This window comes from Dendrobates tinctorius, unplaced genomic scaffold (assembly GCF_039654945.1).
Source record: "Dendrobates tinctorius isolate UK_male_01 unplaced genomic scaffold, ASM3965494v1 ptg000209l, whole genome shotgun sequence".
Classification (NCBI taxonomy): Eukaryota; Metazoa; Chordata; class Amphibia; order Anura; family Dendrobatidae; genus Dendrobates; species Dendrobates tinctorius.
This window is the reverse complement of record NW_027361876.1, coordinates 7,325,221-7,346,616: the sequence shown is the minus strand read 5'-3', so window position 1 is coordinate 7,346,616 and position 21,396 is coordinate 7,325,221. Positions and strand designations below refer to the sequence as shown.

The window sequence follows — 21,396 nt, the reverse complement described above, 5'->3', positions numbered from 1 at the left end:
CCTTTAACTCAGCTCCCATGCATATATTGCCTAGTCATAGAGATTAGTGAACAGTGCAAGAATGTTACTGCCACTCCTTCACAGTAAAAAGACTTGTGTCAGGGGGTGAACACTAAAGCTGCCTGCGATCTTATCTATTAATGAAGCCACCCATTCACTCTGCCGCTTTATCCTGCGTTTTTTCTTTGAGCAGTAGTTGGCTCCTGCACAGCGTCCTGTGTGTTGCTGCATCTGATATTAACCCCCTTTTTTATGTGCTTCATGTTATATCTAAAATTTGCCCATGATCTTTGTATTAGTGAAGTAATGAATCCATGCTGTTTGCGTTCTCATTCTGAGCAGCGCTGGCTGCTGTGCAGCTTCTCGTGTGTTGCTGCTTTTAGCATCCTTTATTATTTTTTAACCCATTTCCTCTATACTAAAAAATAATTTATATTTAATTTTTTAGAATTTAACTAAAATTATATATTTTTTATTGGTAATGAATTAAAATTATGTTTTTACTTTTTTCCCCTTTTTGTATTAAGATTGCAATGCTTTCAATGAAAAAAAAGCGGTTTGCTGTTTCCATACGATAGTCCACTTGTAAGGTATCCACCTCTAAACAGGAATAAACTCCCCCCTTCCCCTTTTTTTTTTTTTTTGTTTTTTTTGTTTAAATCGTAAATTTGACTTTATTATCTGTTTTGTAAACGAAAATTTAATCAAAAAATCTTTTAAAATACGTATTCTTTTGTAATATATCTTAGGTTAACTGTTAACCATGTGGTGTCATTGAACTTTGACACTGCATCATCTGACTTGTTGGCGCTCATTTTTTTGAAATCCAGCATCCTTACAAACCTATTTATGTCTGTGATACCTGTATGTATTTGTGGTATTTCCTGATGAAGGGGGCATGAGACCCCTGAAACGCGTAGAATAAAACCACTGCAATCATACAGCATTCTCCTGGAATTTGTCTAAAGCGGCAGCGCGGAATATAGCTACAAACTCCCTTTGGATTCATTCTTTAATCCAGATTGTCATACCACACAAAAACATTCATAAATAACATTTTCCACATGCCTGCTTTACATCAGCACCAATTGTAAAATGTTCTTTTATTTTGTTAGCCTTTTAGGTTTAAAAATGTAGCAGTAATTTTTCATTTTATCAAGGAAATTTACAAAAAAATTTTTTAGGGACCTATCCACGTTTGAAGTGACTTTGGGGGTCCTATATATTGGAAAACCCTCAAAAGTTATACCATTTTTAAAAATAGCACCCCCTGACATATTGAAAACTTCTGTCAGGTAGTTTATTAACCCTTCAGGTGATTTTCAGGAATTAATGCAAAGTGGCATGACAGAAATGAAAAAGTGTATTTTTAACACCTAAATGCCGCTAACTTCTGAACAGGTTACAACAGCCGTCAGACTCTAAGGCCGCTAATTGGTCGTGCATCAGGACCACACAATCATGATCTCAGGGTGCCGATAGGGATAAAGAGGAAGCCCCAACACTCTGTTTACCATTTATATGATGTTGTCACTATTAACAGCAGCATCTAAGGGGTTAAACAGATTTGGACAGTGCAAACACTGATCGTGGCTGATGCAGCAATTTGTCAGCAATAGTGTGCAGTCGACAGCTGCTGGATTGTCACCTGTATGGGGATGCTATTCTCTTATATCTCACGTCAGTTAAAAGACGTATTGGCGGTTATTAAGGGATTAATCTATTATTTTCCCCTATGTTTGTTTTTTTCATCTTTATTTTTGTTTTTATTATTTTTTGATATTTTTTGTGTCACTTTCCTTCACCATTTTTGGGCAAATTTAGAGTCATAATATATTTTTGGCAACGTGCTCATTGAATAGCATATCATTTTGTTCAAAACTGATTGAAAAATGTTGTACAAGTGTATAATGTTTTTGGATTTGATCTAGCCGCTTTTGACAGAATCTCCAAGGAACAATTGGCACATACCTTTTTTGTACTTTTCCACATTCATGCTCCTACTGCGCACAGCACAGCTAATGCTTTGTGACCATTGTATTATTCGCATGCGCACTGCCATGCCGTGACTCACACTGACTGACTGAATGTGCGCATGTGCTCTTTGCCAACACTTGCCGCGACTGTCTGTTTCATTTGCGCATGAGTGTTATGCCACAATCTGCTGAGATATCCCGTGCATGCGCATAATGCCTTTAGAATGAACTTTATTTACAACAAACAGGTGAGCACACTGAGAAAGATGGCGGCCGCCATCCTCATTGTTCACACACGCTACTCCCAATGGCTGGTAAATATTATCAAGTTATCTACACATTTGAATGTTACTCGATTCCATACTGTATTTTTTGGACCATAAGATGCACTTTTTTCCCCAAAAATTTTGAGGAAAAATGGGGGTGCGTCTTATGGTCCAAATGCACATACCAGGAGAAACATCCGAGGCTGATGGGCGGCGATTTGGCAGATGATCGGTGGTGCGGGGGGCTCCGCCGGCATTGGTGGAAATCCCGGAGCCCCCGCACATCCATCCCGGGGCTGGTGCGGCACTTTTGCAGGTGATCAGCGGTGCAGGGGCTCCGCCAGCCTTTTGTGAAAGGCCGAAGCCCCTGCACTTCCATTGTTGTAATGCTGAATTGAGCTTCATGAAAATGGCAGCGCATAGTGAGACCTCGGGAGACAAGATCTTGGGAGACGAGATATCATCCCGGCAGATGAGATCTCGTCTCCTGAGATCTCACTCTGCGCATGCGCCGCCTCCAGCGGCCATTTTCCTGAAGCTCAATTCAGCATCACTATGCGCAGCCATTTTCATGAAGCTCAATTCAGCATTACAACAATGGAAGTGGCTCCGCCGGCTTTTTGTGAAAGGCCGGAGCCCCTGCACCGCCGATCACCTGCAAAAGTGCCGCACCAGCCCAGGATGGATGTGAGGGGGCTCCGGGATTTCCACCAACCCCCACACCACCGATCATCTGCCAAATCGCCGCCCATCAGCCTAGGATGGATGTGTAGGGGCTTTCACAAAATGGCAGAGCCTCCACACCACTGAACCTGCTGCACCAGCCAGGGATGAGCCAGACCACCTCCTGTGACCCCACTCCGCCAGCGCTCCATATCACACCCTACCCCCCAGGTAAGCTGAATAATTTGGACTATAAGACGGACCCTCATTTGACGCATTAATTTTTTTCCCTATTTTTCTTCTGAAAATTTGGGGTGTGTCTTATGGTCCGGTGCGTCTTATAGTCCAAAAAATACGGTATATACAGTGGGGAAAAAAAGTATTTAGTCAGTCAGCAATAGTGCAAGTTCCACCACTTAAAAAGATGAGAGGCGTCTGTAATTTACATCATAGGTAGACCTCAACTATGGGAGACAAACTGAGAAAAAAAAATCCAGAAAATCACATTGTCTGGTTTTTTTTTCATTTTATTTGCATATTATGGTGGAAAATAAGTATTTGGTCAGAAACAAAATTTAATCTCAATACTTTGTGATATATCCTTTGTTGGCAATGACAGAGGTCAAACGTTTTCTGTAAGTCTTCACAAGGTTGCCACACACTGTTGTTGGTATGTTGGCCCATTCCTCCATGCAGATCTCCTCTAGAGCAGTGATGTTTTTGGCTTTTCGCTTGGCAACACGGACTTTCAACTCCCTCCAAAGGTTTTCTATAGGGTTGAGATCTGGAGACTGGCTAGGCCACTCCAGGACCTTGAAATGCTTCTTACGAAGCCACTCCTTCGTTGCCCTGGCGGTGTGCTTTGGATCATTGTCATGTTGAAAGACCCAGCCACGTTTCATCTTCAATGCCCTTGCTGATGGAAGGAGGTTTGCACTCAAAATCTCACGATACATGGCCCCATTCAATCTTTCATGTACCCGGATCAGTCGTCCTGGCCCCTTTGCAGAGAAACAGCTCCAAAGCATGATGTTTCCACCACCATGCTTTACAGTAGGTATGGTGTTTGATGGATGCAACTCAGTATTCTTTTTCCTCCAAACACGACAAGTTGTGTTTCTACCAAATAGTTCCAGTTTGGTTTCATCAGACCATAGGACATTCTCCCAAAACTCCTCTGGATCATCCAAATGCTCTCTAGCAAACTTCAGACGGGCCCGGACATGTACAGGCTTAAGCAGTGGGACACGTCTGGCACTGCAGGATCTGAGTCCATGGTGGCGTAGTGTGTTACTTATGGTAGGCCTTGTTACATTGGTCCCAGCTCTCTGCAGTTCATTCACTAGGTCCCCCCGCGTGGTTCTGGGATTTTTGCTCACCGTTCTTGTGATCATTCTGACCCCACGGGGTGGGATTTTGCGTGGAGCACCAGATCGAGGGAGATTATCAGTGGTCTTGTATGTCTTCCATTTTCTAATTATTGCTCCCACAGTTGATTTCTTCACTCCAAGCTGGTTGGCTATTGCAGATTCAGTCTTCCCAGCCTGGTGCAGGGCTACAATTTTGTTTCTGGTGTCCTTTGACAGCTCTTTGGTCTTCACCATAGTGGAGTTTGGAGTCAGACTGTTTGAGGGTGTGCACAGGTGTCTTTTTATACTGATAACAAGTTTAAACAGGTGCCATTACTACAGGTAATGAGTGGAGGAAAGAGGAGACTCTTAAAGAAGAAGTTACAGGTCTGTGAGAGCCAGAAATCTTGATTGCTTGTTTCTGACCAAATACTTATTTTCCACCATAATATGCAAATAAAATGAAAAAAAAAACAGACAATGTGATTTTCTGGATTTTTTTTTCTCAGTTTGTCTCCCATAGTTGAGGTCTACCTATGATGTAAATTACAGACGCCTCTCATCTTTTTAAGTGGTGGAACTTGCACTATTGCTGACTGACTAAATACTTTTTTGCCCCACTGTACCTCTCACATGCAAACAGAGGCAGACATCACCTCATATACTGTACGTCGGTGGCAATACGCGTGGGGTCGGTTTCCTCCTCCTTTCCTGTCCGCCAGCATGGCCCCACCTGCAGTGTCTTCATCTTCACACTTGCAGGTTTGACAGTCTGCTTTTCCTGGATGCACAACCTTTCTGGCATTATCCAATGTGCACCACTGAAACTAAATTCTTCTTTGCCATATTTGTGATATGCATCTATGCTCTTTCTACATTTACATTGCTTGATCCTTTTTCTCTCCACCACATTATGTGCTTTAGGGTCTACATTTTTGCTTATGTTTATGTAGCTGTCATATTATAGGCGCTATTTATTTCCCCTTTTTTCACATGGTGCTGTGAACATAGACCCATTATATGCTGGGCATATTGGGTTTATTAATCTATACTTATTTTTTCAGTTTGGTACACTACCATTCAAAAGTTTGGGGTCAAGCAGACAATTTTGTGTTTTCCATGAAAACTCATACTTTTAATAATCAAATGAATTACCAAATGAATTTAAAAATCTAGTCCATACATTAACAAGGTTCGAAAAAAAAAAAAAAGATTTTTATTTGCAATAATAATTTTCTCCTTCAAACTTTACTTTCGTCAAAGAATGCTCCCTTTGCAGCAATTACGGCATTGCAGACCTTTGGCATTCTAGCAGTTAATTTGCTGAGGTAATCTGGAGAAAATTCACCCTATGCTTCCAGAAGCCCCTCCCACAAGTTGGTTTGGCTTGATGGGCACTTTTTGCGTACCATACGGTCAAGCTGCTCCCACAACAGCTCAATGGGGTTGAGATCTGGTGACCGCACTGGCCACTCCATTATAGATAGAATACCAGCTGTCTGCTTCTTCCCTAATTAGTTCTTACATAATTTGGAGGTGTGCTTTGGGTCATTGTCCTGTTGTAGGATGAAATTGGCTCCAATCAAGCCCTGTCCACAATGTATGGCACGGCGTTGCACAATGGAGTGATAGCCATCCTTATTCAAAATCCCTCTTACCTGATACAAATCTCCCACTTTACCAGCACCAAAGAACCCCCAGACTATCACATTACCTCCACCATGCTTGACAGAGGGCGTTAGGCACTCTTCCAGCATCTTTTCAGTTGTTCTGCATCTCACAAATGTTCTTCTGTGTGATCAAACCACATCAAACTTGGATTCGTCTGTCCATAACACTTTTGTCCAATCTTCCTCTGTCCAATGTCTGTGTTCTTTTGCCCATATTAATCTTTTCCTTTTATTAGTCAGTCTCAGATATGGCTTTTTCTTTGCCACTCTGCCCCGAAGGCCAGCATCCCGGAGTCGCCTCTTCACTGTAGACGTTGACACTGGCATTTTGCGTGTACTATTTAATGAAGCTGCCAGTTGAGGACCTGTGAGGCGTCGATTTTCTCAAACTACAGACTCTAATGTACTTGTCTTGTTGCTCAGTTGTGCAGCGGGGCCTCCCACTTCTCATTCTACTCTGGTTAGAGCCTGTTTGTGGACTGAAGAGAGTAGTACACACAGTTGTAGGAAATCTTCAGTTTCTTGGCAATTTCTAGCATGGAATAGCCTTCATTTCTAAGGCTAGTTTCACACTAGCGTATGGAGGAGCTGCGGACGGATGCGGACTCCACGGCCACACCTTCTCCGGTCTGTTCCGCCTCCGTTGGCCTGCATCCTGCGTACCCCATTTTTAGCATTAGATACGCAGGCAGTGCAAATGTATGCGGATGTCTCCGCATGCATCGTTTTGACGGTGCGGCGACCTGCGCCGAACGCAACATGTTGCATTTTGGGCGGTCGCTTCACCGTCACAACGATGCATGCGGAGGCATCTGTATACATCGGCATTGCCTGTGCATCTAATGCTAAAGATAGGATACAGGCTGCATGCCGACGGAGGCGGAGCTAACTGGAGGTGTGGCCATGGGCGGAGCTTCACGGAGGAAGTCCGCATCCTTCCGCAGCTCCTCCATACGCTAGTGTGAATCTAGCCTAAGAACAAGAATAGACTGTCAAATTTCGCATGAAAGTTCTTTTTTTCTGGCCATTTTGAGAGTTTAAGGGAACCAACAAATGTAATGCTCCAGATTCTCAACGAGCTCAAAGGAAGGTCAGGTTTATAGGTTCTCTAATCAGCCAAACTGTTTTCAGCTGTGCTAACATACTTGCACAAGGGTTTTTAAGAGTATTCTAACCATCCATTAGCCTTCTTATACAGTTAGCAAACACAAAGTACCATAAGAACACTGGAGTGATGGTTGTTGGAAATGGGCCTCTATACACCTATGATAATATTGCATTACAAACCAGACGTTTGTAGCTAGAATTTTCATTTACCACATTAACAATGTATACAGTGTATTTCTGAATCATTTAATGTTAGCATAATTGAAAAAAACTGTGCTTTTCTTTCAAAAATAAGGAAATTTCTAAGTGACTCTAAACTTTTGAATGGTAGTGTATGCTAACCTATTCAAGTGTTTAATATTGATCAGTCTGCATGGATTCATATTTGGGCCACGCATACCTTGGAACAGTTATTTTGGAGGAGTGTCACTGCTGTATCGTGGGCATGACATGTGAGTTTACCATGTTTTGGTTTTTAAATTTTTATAATATTGTGTTTTGGTCGCATGGTTGATTATTAAATGAAGTATTGCTTTTTACTGTTATTTCTGGTGATCCCTATTTTTCAGCATATGCCTCTCTAGGTTTTTGTTCATGTCATGCAATAACATGCTGCAGGTGATCCCATTCATCATCCAGTCTCTCAGGCGGTGCCCTCCTGTTTTCTCTTTGTAGAGGGGACGAACATAAGGCATTCACTCACATCACTGTATGAACATTCTAACTCCTCCAACCTAATATTGGTCTGATGGATGATTCTATTCATGACATGTTTCATCTCTATAAGAAACATGACAATAATATTTACTGCCTGGGACCTCCTCCCCCTCGCTGTCATCCCTGACATGATTTGATAAAGGAGCAGACTAGTCAAAATAACAGGAGAATCACTGAGAAGCAGACCCTATCGTAATAAATTCAGCAGCTCAGTCTCTGCAGCAAGGAGGCTGTTACACAATGTTTGTATGAGAGCTGGCAGATACAGTGATATACAGTGGGGAAAAAAAGTATTTAGTCAGTCAGCAATAGTGCAAGTTCCACCACTTAAAAAGATGAGAGGCGTCTGTAATTTACATCATAGGTAGACCTCAACTATGGGAGACAAACTGAGAAAAAAAAATCCAGAAAATCACATTGTCTGTTTTGTTTTCATTTTATTTGCATATTATGGTGGAAAATAAGTATTTGGTCAGAAACAAGCAATCAAGATTTCTGGCTCTCACAGACCTGTAACTTCTTCTTTAAGAGTCTCCTCTTTCCTCCACTCATTACCTGTAGTAATGGCACCTGTTTAAACTTGTTATCAGTATAAAAAGACACCTGTGCACACCCTCAAACAGTCTGACTCCAAACTCCACTATGGTGAAGACCAAAGAGCTGTCAAAGGACACCAGAAACAAAATTGTAGCCCTGCACCAGGCTGGGAAGACTGAATCTGCAATAGCCAACCAGCTTGGAGTGAAGAAATCAACTGTGGGAGCAATAATTAGAAAATGGAAGACATACAAGACCACTGATAATCTCCCTCGATCTGGTGCTCCACGCAAAATCCCACCCGTGGGGTCAGAATGATCACAAGAACGGTGAGCAAAAATCCCAGAACCACGCGGGGGGACCTAGTGAATGAATTGCAGAGAGCTGGGACCAATGTAACAAGGCCTACGTAAATGAGCTGATAAGATATTTGGGCCAGACACAGATCTCCCTGAGAATATACCTCCAAAGCTTATTTGTAGTGAAAAAGGACAATTACCAGTGTATTGAACTTGAATGAAGGCCAAGCATGACTGAGACCCTGACTAATGGACACCCAGCCATGAGGAGCTATATAAAAGTAATGTTATTTTGTTTTTATCTTAGGTCTCGCCTGTTCAACGGCCAGTGTGAACATGCATCTACATGCTGCATGCACACCACCTTATATTCTAGTTCATTTCCTTAGGTTATTGTTTAAAGTTTTTGCACTGTGTGCAAATAAGGGCATGGCCTCTTCTTTGAGCTGGACATTACATTAATATAACTCCCCATGGTTGGGTGTCCATTAGTCTGGGTCTCAGTCCCGCTCAGCACTTATTCACCTTTACGTCATTTGACATGTGGTAAAGTGTTAATACCAGTGGTTAGGTCCGTCCGAATAGGGTCACCTTGACGTGGTGGGACGGCTTTTACATTTTTTGGATCAAAATTATGTTATCTAAAAACACTTATTTTTATGGACTCTTGCTATTTAATTACTGAGGGTATTTACTCATTTTGCTTTTTTATCTTATGTTTAGTCTGCATTGATTTATAGTTATACTGCATGTTGCAACAGTTTTTAAATGCAATATGGTTGTTACGTGTGTCTGTGTCCAGAGTTTGATTAAAAAAAAAAAAAGAAAAAAGAACTATAAATTATCAACATGTAAACTCATTTATCATTTATCAAGGTCTGATGGACCTGAAATGCAGCAGTTATACAATATAATTGGCTTAAACCATTACCTTGAATGGGATTATCTCCATTAGCAAGCAAAGAGAGAAAATGACAAAGATGATGGATGAAAGGTGATGAACAGCAAATGAAGGCCAGCAATTGATTACTGTAGAGTAGAAAATGGATATTGGGCGTTTATAGTTTTTTCAGATGGCGCACTCGCATTGCAGCATTTTTTCATTTTTGTCACAGTTACAAATATGTAAATTATATGGGGAAAATGAAGAAATGTTTGACCGAATATCACTGTGTAAAATGATCAAGTTAGAAGAAACAGTAAAACATATAATCTTAAAATGAAAAAAAAAAACTAAAAGAACATTTTCCATATCTTTTTGATCAAATACATCATGGGATATTAAATCTTTGCTACCACTTTCTTCACTGTGCAAATGTATGAGGTTAATTTGTCATTAATTGGAGCACTTTCCTGACATATGCGCCCAGCCATGTTTTGAATTGTTAAAAGAAATGTAAACAATTGTTTCATGAAAGGGAATATTGCTTGGTATTAAACGTCGCTTACAAAGATAATGAACACAAATAAATGAAGCCTCAGAAGAGACAAGAAAATAGATGAGAAATGGAGAAAAGAAAGGTAAGGAAGAATATACAAGCACAATTCCCAATTGCGGCCTGAAGCATTGTGATCCTAATTTTTGCATTCAGCATTGATGGCTTCGGCTGCATTCTTAAATGTAAAAAAAGACACTAGATAAAGGTATGCAGGTTCCCGTGCCCTGACAGATAATCTCCAAAATATTATATACCCATGTAATACAGATGGTATAGCTTGGCTCTAGGATGTAATTTTCCAGTACCACCCCCTATTTACCTCAGAGTTAGCATTTTGCATTTGCAGTTGCTTGCACTCATCTTTCAGCTTCTCTGATTCTTTTTCACGTTCCAAAGAGGTTTTGTCCATAAGCGTCTGAACCTGGATGAGCTCTTTTTTCAAAACAGCCACATCTTCTATTCCAGGTCGTTGTAACTGTGAGGAACAAAGACTATAACTATACATAAGGCTAGTAAATTCTCTAGAAAACAATGTGCAAACCATTATTCTACATAAGGAAACGCATTTCTGTTGTGCAATACATTAATTCATTTTAGAATACATACTCCTAAACATTGAAAATGCAATACCACAGGCCATTAAACACAGGGCCCCTGAGTTCTGGTGGCAAATCGGGACCTGGGAGAGCAAATCTGGACGATCCGGTAGTCGCCAGGGAACGTCAACAACGAGCTGCACTGACTCCACGTACCACACACGGCACGTCCAGTCCAGAGCGACCAGGATTACTGGAATCCCTTCCGTCTTGATCTTCTTGATGACCCTCGAAAGTAGTGGAAGAGGGGAAATGCATACGGAAGACGCAATTGGCGCCACGGAAGGACTAGTGCATCTTCCCTGATGGCCTCTGGATCCCGCGACCGAGCTATGAACTCGGGCACCTTGCCATCAGATCCACGTCTGGAATCCCCCATCGATAAATCTGTTGGAAGACCTCCGGATGGAGAGACCACTCTCCCAAGACGAGACCCTGACGGCTGAGGAAGCCGCCACCTAGTTTCCACGCCCATGATGTGGACCGCTGAGTTGACTGAATGGGTCATCTCGGCCCAGCGGATTATGTGTTCCACCTCGTGCATCGCCGCCCTGCTGCGGGTGCCCCCTGATGATTGATATACGCCACAGCCATGGTGTTGTCCGAATGTATTCGGATGGAACGAGCAGCCAGAAGGTGATGGAACCACCGCAGGGACAACCGAATCGCCTGAATTTTCGGGACGGTGATCGGAAGCCGCAACTCCTGAGGTGACCACCGCCCCTGGGCAGTGTGATGACAAAGAACAGCCCCCAGCCGAGAAGACTGGCGTCGGCGACCACCAGCCATTGCACCGGGAAAAAAAGATCTTTCCTGGGTGAGTGAAGAACGCAACGTCCACCACCTGAGAACTCGCTTGACCCACGGAGACAAGCGGCAGAGACAGTCAAGACAGAAAGGATTCCTGTCCCAGGCCGACAGAAGCACAAGCTGCAGGGGACGGAGTTGCCGCTGGGCAAAGGGAACAGCTTCCATCGCTGCCACTATCTTGCCCAGGACCCCAATGCCGAACCGGATAGAGAGAGGAGATGAGTGGCAAAGTTCCCGGACTCCTTGCTGAAGGGCTAAGACCGCGTCTCGAGGGAGAATCACCAGCCCCCGGGAGGTGTACAGGGTCATTCCTAAGAAGGATATCTGCTGGACTGCAACAGGGGAAGATTTGTTTAAATTTATCAGCCAGCCCAGCTGAGAAAGTTTATCCATCGTGATATGGACGCATTCCACGCAGGCTTGGAAAGACGGCCCCTTGATTAGGAGGTCGTTCAAGTCTGGCAAGAAGACCACTCCCCGCAAGTGCAGAATGGAGATGACTGGGAGGCCAAAGGGTAAAGCTGCAAACTGGAAATGTTCCTCGCAAACAGCAAAGAGAAACCTTTGGTGAGGGGGAAAAAAAAAAAAAAAAAAAAAAAAAATCGGGATATGAAGGTAGGCATCTCGGATGTCGATGGATGCTAGAAACCCCCCTTCTCCATGGAAGAGATGACAGAGCGGAGGAACTCTATCCTGAAGTGCCAGGCCTTGACACACTTGTTTAGGAGCTTCGGATCCAGAATGGGCCGCCTGCTCCGTTCTTCTTCGGAAGCACAAATAAGTTTGAGTAGAACCATTCAAACCTCTCTTTCTCTGGGACCGGAACAATTACCTCGTCTTGGCAGAGCGAATCGATGACTTGGAGAAAAGCTGGGCTTGCGCCCCTGCTTTGGGAGGAGGAGAGAGGAAGAACCGAGCTGGAGGGTGGGAAGAAAACTTTATTTTGCATCCAGAAGACACCAGATCTCTGACCCATTCGTTGTGGACGAGAGAGAGCCAGATATGACAAAACACTACTCTGTTGGTGTCGATCGGATAATGCCATAAATCATTGGGCCGAGAATCTATGGAACCTGGATCCCTTAGATCTAGATTGCTTGGGGTGGCCCTTCCATGACTGGCTGTACTTGAGCGAAACGTGGGGACCCCAATCCCCCCAAGGAGAATGCCCCGATCTGGAAAGGGTGGTCGTACTGGACCAACCGGGAGAGCTGCATAAGGACCGAAAACACGTCTGTTGCTGACAACAAAAAGGCCGCCTAGTCTTCTGCTGGGGAGGAATTTGCTTTTTCCTCCTGCGGCATCCGAGATAAGCTGATCCAGCTTCTCTCCAAATAGCCGACCGCTCTGGTAGGGCCGAGACGTTAGGGACTTTTTGTACGCGGAGTCCACTCGTCATTCCCTGAGTCACAGAGGTCGTCTGATGATGATGGCGTTTGTGTTAGCCTAGTCCAGGGAAGCGTGCACCAAGTAATCCCCGGCCAAGGATATTTGATTGGCCAGGTCTACTGCCTTCGCGGGAAGGTCGCTATCCTGAATGTTTCTGGTCAGGTTGTCTGCCCAAGAGACCATAGCTTTAGATACCCATGCCGCGGTGAAAAAGGGAGAGAGCCGATCCCGAGGCTTCAAAAACTGAACGGTCAAGGTTCTCTGACAGTCCATGGGGTCTTTAATCGAGGACCCGTCTGGTAAGGACAGGAGGATTTTGGTGGCCAGGCGGGAGACAGGTGGATCAACTGGAGGGGATTCGACCCATTCCTTCTGCAGATCCGAGGAAAATGGGTTTCTCGCCTCAATAGGCTTCTGACAGGTGAAGCGTTTGTCTGGTTGCTCCCTATGCCGTCGAACTATGTCTGGGAACTCAGGTTGGTTGGAAAAAAACCCTATGAGAACGTTTGGTCCTCTTAAAGGACACTGCGTGATACGGGACAGAATTAGAGTTCTCATCAACCCTCAAAGTCCGACTACTGGCAATAGGCCCAAGCCGGGGGCTAAATTTTCGGGGACATCCGTAATGAAGCCAGAGGGGAGGCCATGAGAATAGCGCCGCATGCAGGAGCCCTCCGCCGGGGATGTGACCCTTCGCCCAAACGATTGGTACTCTGTCCCCGGACCCAGAACCCAGAAGCACACCCAGCCCATCCTGGCATAAAGCTGCCCGCAGGGGAGGAAAGCACAGGCCCCGGACTCCCCAGGTCAGCTGCTGTAGTTTGGATGGTGCATGCCACTCCGTTAGGGAGGGGGAGAGGGACCGTCCGCCTTCCATTCATCGCCGCTGTATATCAGAGGCGATGCAGTGGAGGCCGCACAGACGACGTAAATGCCTCTGGACATCCAAGGGGTTAACACCGCGAGGATGGGTCAGGGCTGTTGGTTTGGTACGCCAAAATGGCTGGATGAGCCTGGATGCAGAGGGGGGGTACATGGAGGCGACACTCCATGTTCCCATCTGTTGTCGGAGCAGGGAGAGCGGTGCCCTGAAGGGACCCGCTGCCCCTAAAAAAGATCTCAGGCCCACTGATGAGAAAGATGCAGGAGGGGGTACGTGTAGGCGACACTCCACGTTCCCGCCTGTTGTAGGTTTGGGAAGAGCGGCACCCTTAATGGATCCGTCACCCCCTGTAATCTTGAAAAATGAAGAATAAAAATAAAAAGCTATAGGTGTGATCTGAAAATCAGAGTACATGTGCCTCCTACTGACACTAAGTTTGAACTGGTTCAGCTGGAGCCAGTGTGTGTGGTGTACACAGCATAGGAGGAGCTAATCTTTATGTGTCTACTTAGTGTCAGCCTCCTAGTGGCAGCAGCATAACACCATGGTCCTGTGCCCCCCCCCCCCCCCAATGAGGTGAAGGAGAAATTGTTTTTATTATGCAGGTCAATACAGTTTGGATGCACAGTTTGGATGACTGAAAAAACTTAAAAATGCTAATATACTGGCCAGATAGAGGTCAAAAAGTCACTTTTCGCCTCCTTCTGGTACATCAGAGCCTTTGAATTCTGCAAACTCATACTACGATTGGTCGAGAAGAGCATATTAACCCCTTACCGACATATGACTGAATGGTACAGTGAAGGAAATAATTATTTGATTGTGATTTTCTGGATTTTATTTTTGATATTCTATCTCTCAATGTTAAAATTAATCTACCCTTAAAATTATAGACTGTTCATGTCTTTGTCAATGGGCAAACTTACAAAATCAGCAAGGGATCAAATAATTATTTCCTTCACTGGATGTCATATATTGTCTCCCTGTCTTTGACGCAAGCTCAGGAGCTGAACTTGCATTATTGTCAGCAGATGATAGATCGCCCTGGGGCTGTTAACCTGTTAAAAGCCACTGTCAATTTGTGATAGCTGCGTTTACAGCAAACAGCCTGGAGGGGGTGTTGTTCTATCCACCCATGTCGATGGATTTCTACAACAGCCGTCAAGTAAAGACTTTCATGCCAGTTATGACGGTAATCTTTAGAAAGCTAGCCGAGCCTGTTGTTCAAAGAAGACCCTGATTTTTGCTGTGGTATTGGTGTACAAAAAACATGCAATCAAAAAATAGAAGATTTAGGTCGCCTAAGGGGACTATTAAATACAGTAAAAAATAAATAAATAAAAAAAAAGTTTCAAAAAATTTAAAATAGAAAATGTTTGAATGACTTGCATTTTCCCTGATAGATCTAACTATTGATAGATCGATCAAAATAAAAAAATAATTGACCTGATTGGTAAACACTGCAATAAGAAAAAAAATCTAAAAACACCAAAATTGCAGTTTTTCGGACGGTGCAACCCCGCAAAAAAAAAAAAAAGTAGGAATTAGTCCTACCAGTAATGGTATTTCCAGGAGTCCATCATGACAGCACCACCAGGAGGTTGTCCTTCTTATCTTTGATAGGGACAGGAACACAGAAGAGGTTAAATAGAAAATCACTGAAGGGTGTTGGTGGGGAGGGGCTAAGTACCACACCACACATGTTACATCACATAACAGATAGGAAGTTCAAGGGAGGGTATATAAGAGGTGCTGTCATGATGGACTCCTGGAAATACCATTACCGGTAGGGCTAATTCCTACTTTCCAGGACGTCCCTCCTGACAGCACCACCAGAAGAATTACCAAATTTCTCCAACTAGGGCGGGATTACAGCCTGGAGGACTTTCCTCCCAAAGGCTATCTGAAGATTTGTCATAACATTTAACTTATAATGTTTGGAAAAGGTATTAAATCTAGACCAGGTTGCGGCCCTGCATATCTGATCCATAGATGCTCCCGCGCTCTCTGCCCATGAGGCAGAAACAGGGATTTTTGTGAGTACTGACCGTAAAATCCTTTTCTCCGAGACGCTCATTGGGGGACACAGAGACTGTGGGTGTATGCTACTGCCGTCTGGTGGCTGACACTAGGTATACAAAAAACAAGTTAGCTCCTCCTCCGCCACATACACCCTCGCCCCGGTACCGGGCGGAAACCAGTTTAGTGCAAAAAGCAGTAGGAGGACATAAACATAATTTTAACTTATGCCAAACATATGTCTGAAAAAGGACCACCCTACCTTAAATAAGGAATTATACTAATTAAATAAACAAAAGCCAACTGGCTATCAGGGTGGGTGCTGTGTCCCCCAATGAGCGTCTCGGAGAAAAGGATTTTTACGGTGAGTACTCACAAAAATCCCTGTTTCTCCTTCGTCTCATTGGGGGACACAGAGACTGTGGGACGTCCTAAAGCAGTCCCTGGGTGGGAAGACAACTCACCGCTCCAAGCCGCATGCCCTCCTGACTAAAGGTGTGCCACTGCTGCCTGGAGAATTTTCCTACCCAGGCTCGCATCAGACGAAGCCTGAGTATGCACATTGTAATGTTTACAAAAAGTGTGCAGGCTGGACCAGGTTGCTGTCTTGCATACCTGCTCTGCCGAAGCGCCCAAGGGGCGCCCACTGCCCGAGTAGAGTGCGCCCCTATTCCCGTAGGAATCGGCGTGCCTCTAAGACGGTAAGCCTCCTGAATAGTTAGGCGAATCCATCTGGCTATGGTTGACCGTGAAGCTGCGAGCCCCTTCCTGCGCCCTTCGGGGATCACAAACAGCGAGTCTGTCTGGCGGAAAGGTGCTGTCCTTGACACATACCTCCTGAGAGCTCTTACCAGGTCCAACGTGTGGAGCGCTCTCTCCACTCTGTGAACTGGTGCCGGACAAAACGAAGGCAGAACAATGTCCTCATTAATATGGAAAGAGGACACGACCTTCGGCAAAAAAGGCGGCGGCGGTCTAAGGACTACCTTATCCTTAAAAAAAGTCAAAAATGGAGCCCTGCAAGACAATGCCCCCAATTCCGAGACCCGCCTAATGGAAGTTATGGCTACCAGAAACACCACCTTCCTGGAGAGATATGGCAACGAAACCTCCTGTAGCGGCTCAAACGGGGCCTCCTGCAGGACACTCAGTACCAGATTCAGGTCCCAGGCCTCCAAGGGTGCCCTAAAGGGGGGTACCAAATGAGAGACCCCTTGAATGAACGTCCTGACCTGCATGATGGTAGCGATCTTTCGCTGAAAAAGGACCGACAAGGCCGATCTCTGCCTCTTAAGAGAACTCGGAGCCAACCCTGCGTCTAGGCCGGACTGGAGAAAAGCCAGGATGTTGGGGACCGAGAAGGATAATGGCGCAACTCCGCGTTCTCGACACCACTGAAAGAAAACCTTCCAAGTGTTATGGTAGATTCTCGCCGAGGCCGGTTTCCGGGCGCTAACCATTGTAGCCACCACATCACGCCCGAACCCCGACCGGGTCAGAACCCAAGATTCAACGGCCATGCCGTCAAACACAGGGCCTCTAAGTTCGGGTGGCAGATCGGCCCCTGAGACAGCAAGTCTGGACGTTCTGGTAGCCACCAGGGTACGTCTGCGAGGAGCTGCACCAGATCCGCATACCATGCCCGACGGGGCCAATCTGGGGCCAGCAGAATCGCCTGAACCCCCTCGGTCTTGATCTTTCTGATGACCCTCGGGAGAAGTGGCAGCGGGGGAAATAAGTACGGGAGCCGAAACTGGTTCCATGGTAGGACCAGCGCATCTACTGCGAGCGCTCGCGGGTCCCGAGACCGGGCGACAAACACACCCACCTTGGCGTTTTCCCTGGAGGCCATCAGATCCACGTCTGGAGTCCCCCACCGCTGGCAAATTTGCTGAAAACATCGGGGTGCAGAGACCATTCCCCGGCCGCGATCCCCTGCCGGCTTAGGAAATCTGCCGCCCAATTTTCCACACCTGGTATGTGGACTGCTGAGATCATCGAGTGGTTCCTCTCGGCCCAGCGGAGTACATGTTCTATCTCGCGCATGGTTGCCTTGCTGCGCGTGCCTCCCTGGTGATTCACATATGCTACTGCCGTGGCGTTGTCTGACTGAATCCGGACCGGGCGCCCTGCCAGCAAGTGCTGAAACTGCTGCAGTGCCAACCGCACTGCTCGAATCTCCAACAAGTTGATAGGGAGACGCGCCTCCTGAGGCGACCATTGCCCCTGGGCCGTGTGGTGGCGGAAGATTGCCCCCCAACCGAAAAGACTTGCATCGGTCGTGATCACTAACCACTGATCCGGGGGAAAGGGCCTTCCCTGACGGAGAGAGGAGTCGCGCGTCCACCACTGAAGCGCCCCTCGGACCTGAGAGGACAACCTGTGCTGATGATCGAGCAAGAACGGGCTTTTGTCCCATGTCGCTAAGAGAGCATGCTGCAGGGGGCGGAGATGAAATTGCGCAAACGGAATTGCTTCCATCGCCGCCACCATCTTCCCTAGAACCCTCATCCCAAACCGGATAGTGTGGGGCCCCGGCTGTTGAAGGGTTCGAACTCCCTGCCGCAGTGCTTGAGCCTTGTCCTGAGGGAGAATCACCAACCCTCGGGAAGTATCGAAAATCATCCCTAGAAATAGAATCCTCTGGGCTGGAATAAGGGATGACTTCTTCCCGTTGATCAACCACCCTAGGCGAGTTAGGGTGTCCAGAGTAATGCTGACATTCTCTTCGCAAGCTCGAAAGGTCGAACCCTTTACCAGGAGGTCGTCCAGGTACGGCATAACCACTATGCCCCGAGAATGTAGGGTGGCCATAACAACCGCCATCACTTTCGTGAATATCCTGGGGGCCGTGGCCAACCCGAAAGGTAGGGCCACAAACTGGAAATGTCGCCCATTGATTGCGAACCTCAGGAATTTTTGATGCGGGGGAAAAATAGGGATGTGCAGGTAGGCGTCCTGGACATCGATGGAGGCCAAATATTCTCCCTGCTCCATGGACGCTATGACCGACCGGAGAGATTCCATGCGGAAATGCCTGACCCTGATGAACCTGTTCAGGAGCTTTAAGTCCAGAACCGGCCTTACTGTTCCATCCTTCTTGGGTACCGCGAATAGGTTGGAATAAAAACCCCGGGTTTTCTCGCCCTCTGGTACCGGGACAATGACCTCGTTGCGCTGCAGCACTTTGATGGCCTCTAGCAAAGCCTGTACCCGAACTTCCGTCTTGGGAAGCCGAGAAAGGAAAATTCGTTTTGGCGGATCCCTCATAAATTCTATTTTGTACCCGGAAAACACTAACTCTGCCACCCATGCGTCGCGTGCCACTGCGACCCAGACGTGGCAGAACCTGAGCAGACGTCCGCCTACCCTGCTGTCCCCGGGTACTGGATGTTTCGAGTCATTTTGTTGAGGTCCTTTGAGACCTGGCCCCCCTTGATCTGGGCGGCCGGCCCCGCATTCTGCCCAAGGGGTTGGCCTTGTACGTAACCTGACGCTCTTTGTCTTGGCCATAGCGAGCTGGGCCGGAAGTACCGGCCGCTGCCATCCCTGGGGTACGAAATGCTCGAAAGCGCGTTTGTGGTTGACGAAACGGCACTTTATTCCTCTGTTGTGGAAGAAAGCTGCTTTTTCCCCCCCGTGGCGTCTGAAATAATCTTATCCAATTTCTCCCCAAATAACCGGTCCCCCTGAAAGGGCAGAGAAGTCAACGATTTTTTAGAGATTGAATCAGCTCGCCACAGCCTTAGCCATAAGGCTCTCCTAATGGCGATTGCGTTTGCCGCCGCTAGCGCTGCGCCATTAGCTGCATCTAAAGATGCATTGATTAAATAGTCCCCTGCCATTGCGATCTGACCTGCTATCTCGCCTACTTCTGTCGGCACCTCTCTATCCTGCAGGATTTTGTTCAAAGACTCCGACCACGACATCATGGCCTTGGCTACCCATGTCGCTGCAAAAGAAGGGAGGAGCGCTGATCCTGATGCCTCATATACCGAGCGGGCTAAGCCCTCTATGAGCCAATCCGTGGGGTCCTTAATGGCGGAGCCACTGGGAACTGACAACAGGGATCTTGAGGCTAGGCGAGACACTGGGGGATCCACTACCGGGGATTCCGCCCATTTTTTACAGAGCTCTGATGCGAACGGATATTTCGCTTCTAGCGTTTTCTGTCCCGAAAACCGCTTATCAGGACGTTCCCTGTGCCGCTGCACAATGTCCTCGAACTCAGGATGGGAGCTAAATACTCTGTGTGGTATCCTGGCCCTTTTAAAAGATACCTTATGACCTGTAGCTGGGGAGACATCATCCTCAATACCCAGAGTCTGATTAACAGCTTCAATAAGACTGTCTACCGTCTCCCGACACCCCGGTATATCCAGGTTCAAGGGTTCCTCTACGTCATCACCCGAACTCTGCTCGTTCCCAGAAAAAGGTGACGGTGAGCGTGATGCCACACTCGCGGATGCTGACGCACCGGAGGGGCCTGGAGACACAGTATGGGTTCTTTTCCTGTGCGTCTGCCTAGAGAGTGTGCGGCCCCTGCAGGCCGGAGGCTCCTGTGAGGTGGACGACCCCTCCCAAACAAGCGAGCCATCGTCTCTACCCCTATCCGGGGCCTGAAGGGTCTCAATCGCTTTCGTAAGTGAAGCCATGGACCGAGACAGTGATAACGCCCATTCCGGGTGATCCAGACCCCTGGGCTCTGTCGCAGGGGAGGGCTCCTGGGCGCGTTCGGAGTCGCAGGCTTCACACAATTTGATAGTCTGTGCTCGTGGGAACATAACCCCACAGGAAACGCATGCGGCATAAAGGAACGTGTGCGTTTTCCCTTTTCCAGACATAATGCCGCTTACTCCTATCACAAGCTAAAGGGGAAAGGAGGAGGAGGAGGGTAACTTTTTAAATGTGCCCCAGGCAGTCCAGGACAGGGTCGCACTTACCCACAGTCTGTGTGCCCCCCTTCCAGCGTGACTCCTTGCACTGGCGGATGCTCAGCCTGGTGCCGATCCTCTGGGTAGGTTGCCCGTGCTTTTTCCGCATGCGGCCTACCCTGCTCTGAAGCCGGGGCCTCGGTTTAAGCCAGCGCCCGCCCTAGGCTGAGGGGCGGCGCCGGATCTGATGTCACGCTGGGGCGGTGCCGCTGTGACGCCGCGCCGTGGGCGGCGCCAACTGCGACGTCACGCCGGGGGCGGCGCCGGCTATGATGCTGCGCCGGGGGCGGCGCCGGCCGTGACGTCACGCCGGGGGGCGGCGCCGGCTATGATGCTGCGCCGACCGTGACGTCGCGCCGGGGGCGGTGCCGGCCGTGACGCCGCGCCGGGGGCGGCGCCGATCACGCCACCGCGTGCCCCTAATGGCGGCGCCGACCGCGACGCCATCCTGATGAGTCCAGCTCACCCCCCGACGGCGCCCGGCCCTGGGCCTACTCCGGTCCTACACCCTCGCCCTTCCTGCAGGTAATCTTAGGCGAGGGGCGAGCGAGGGGCGCGAGGAGGGGGGGGGGGTACCTGGCTCCTACTCCTACTCCTTGCCCAGAGCCCTCCCCAGCTGCAAAAACTTACCGGGTATTTTGCTCCGTGGACGGTGCAGGCACCCTAACTCCGTCTGCCCAGCAGGGGCGAGGAGAGCGACCGTCCGCCGCCATGCAGCACCGCCGTTTAGCGTTGGTGGAGC

At 47.3% G+C, this 21,396-nt stretch overlaps 1 protein-coding gene across 3 annotated transcripts in view; it reads right to left on the bottom strand.

Annotated features, from left to right (window-relative positions):
* The window catches only part of EEA1 (early endosome antigen 1), a 278,411-nt gene that overhangs the window by 123,938 nt on the left and 133,077 nt on the right, over positions 1–21,396 (bottom strand). For all 3 annotated transcript variants that reach the window (XM_073554267.1, XM_073554268.1, XM_073554269.1), the window contains one exon: positions 10,343–10,498. In XM_073554267.1, coding sequence (XP_073410368.1) covers positions 10,343–10,498 — 156 coding nt within the window. The remainder of the gene's footprint in view (positions 1–10,342; positions 10,499–21,396) is intronic.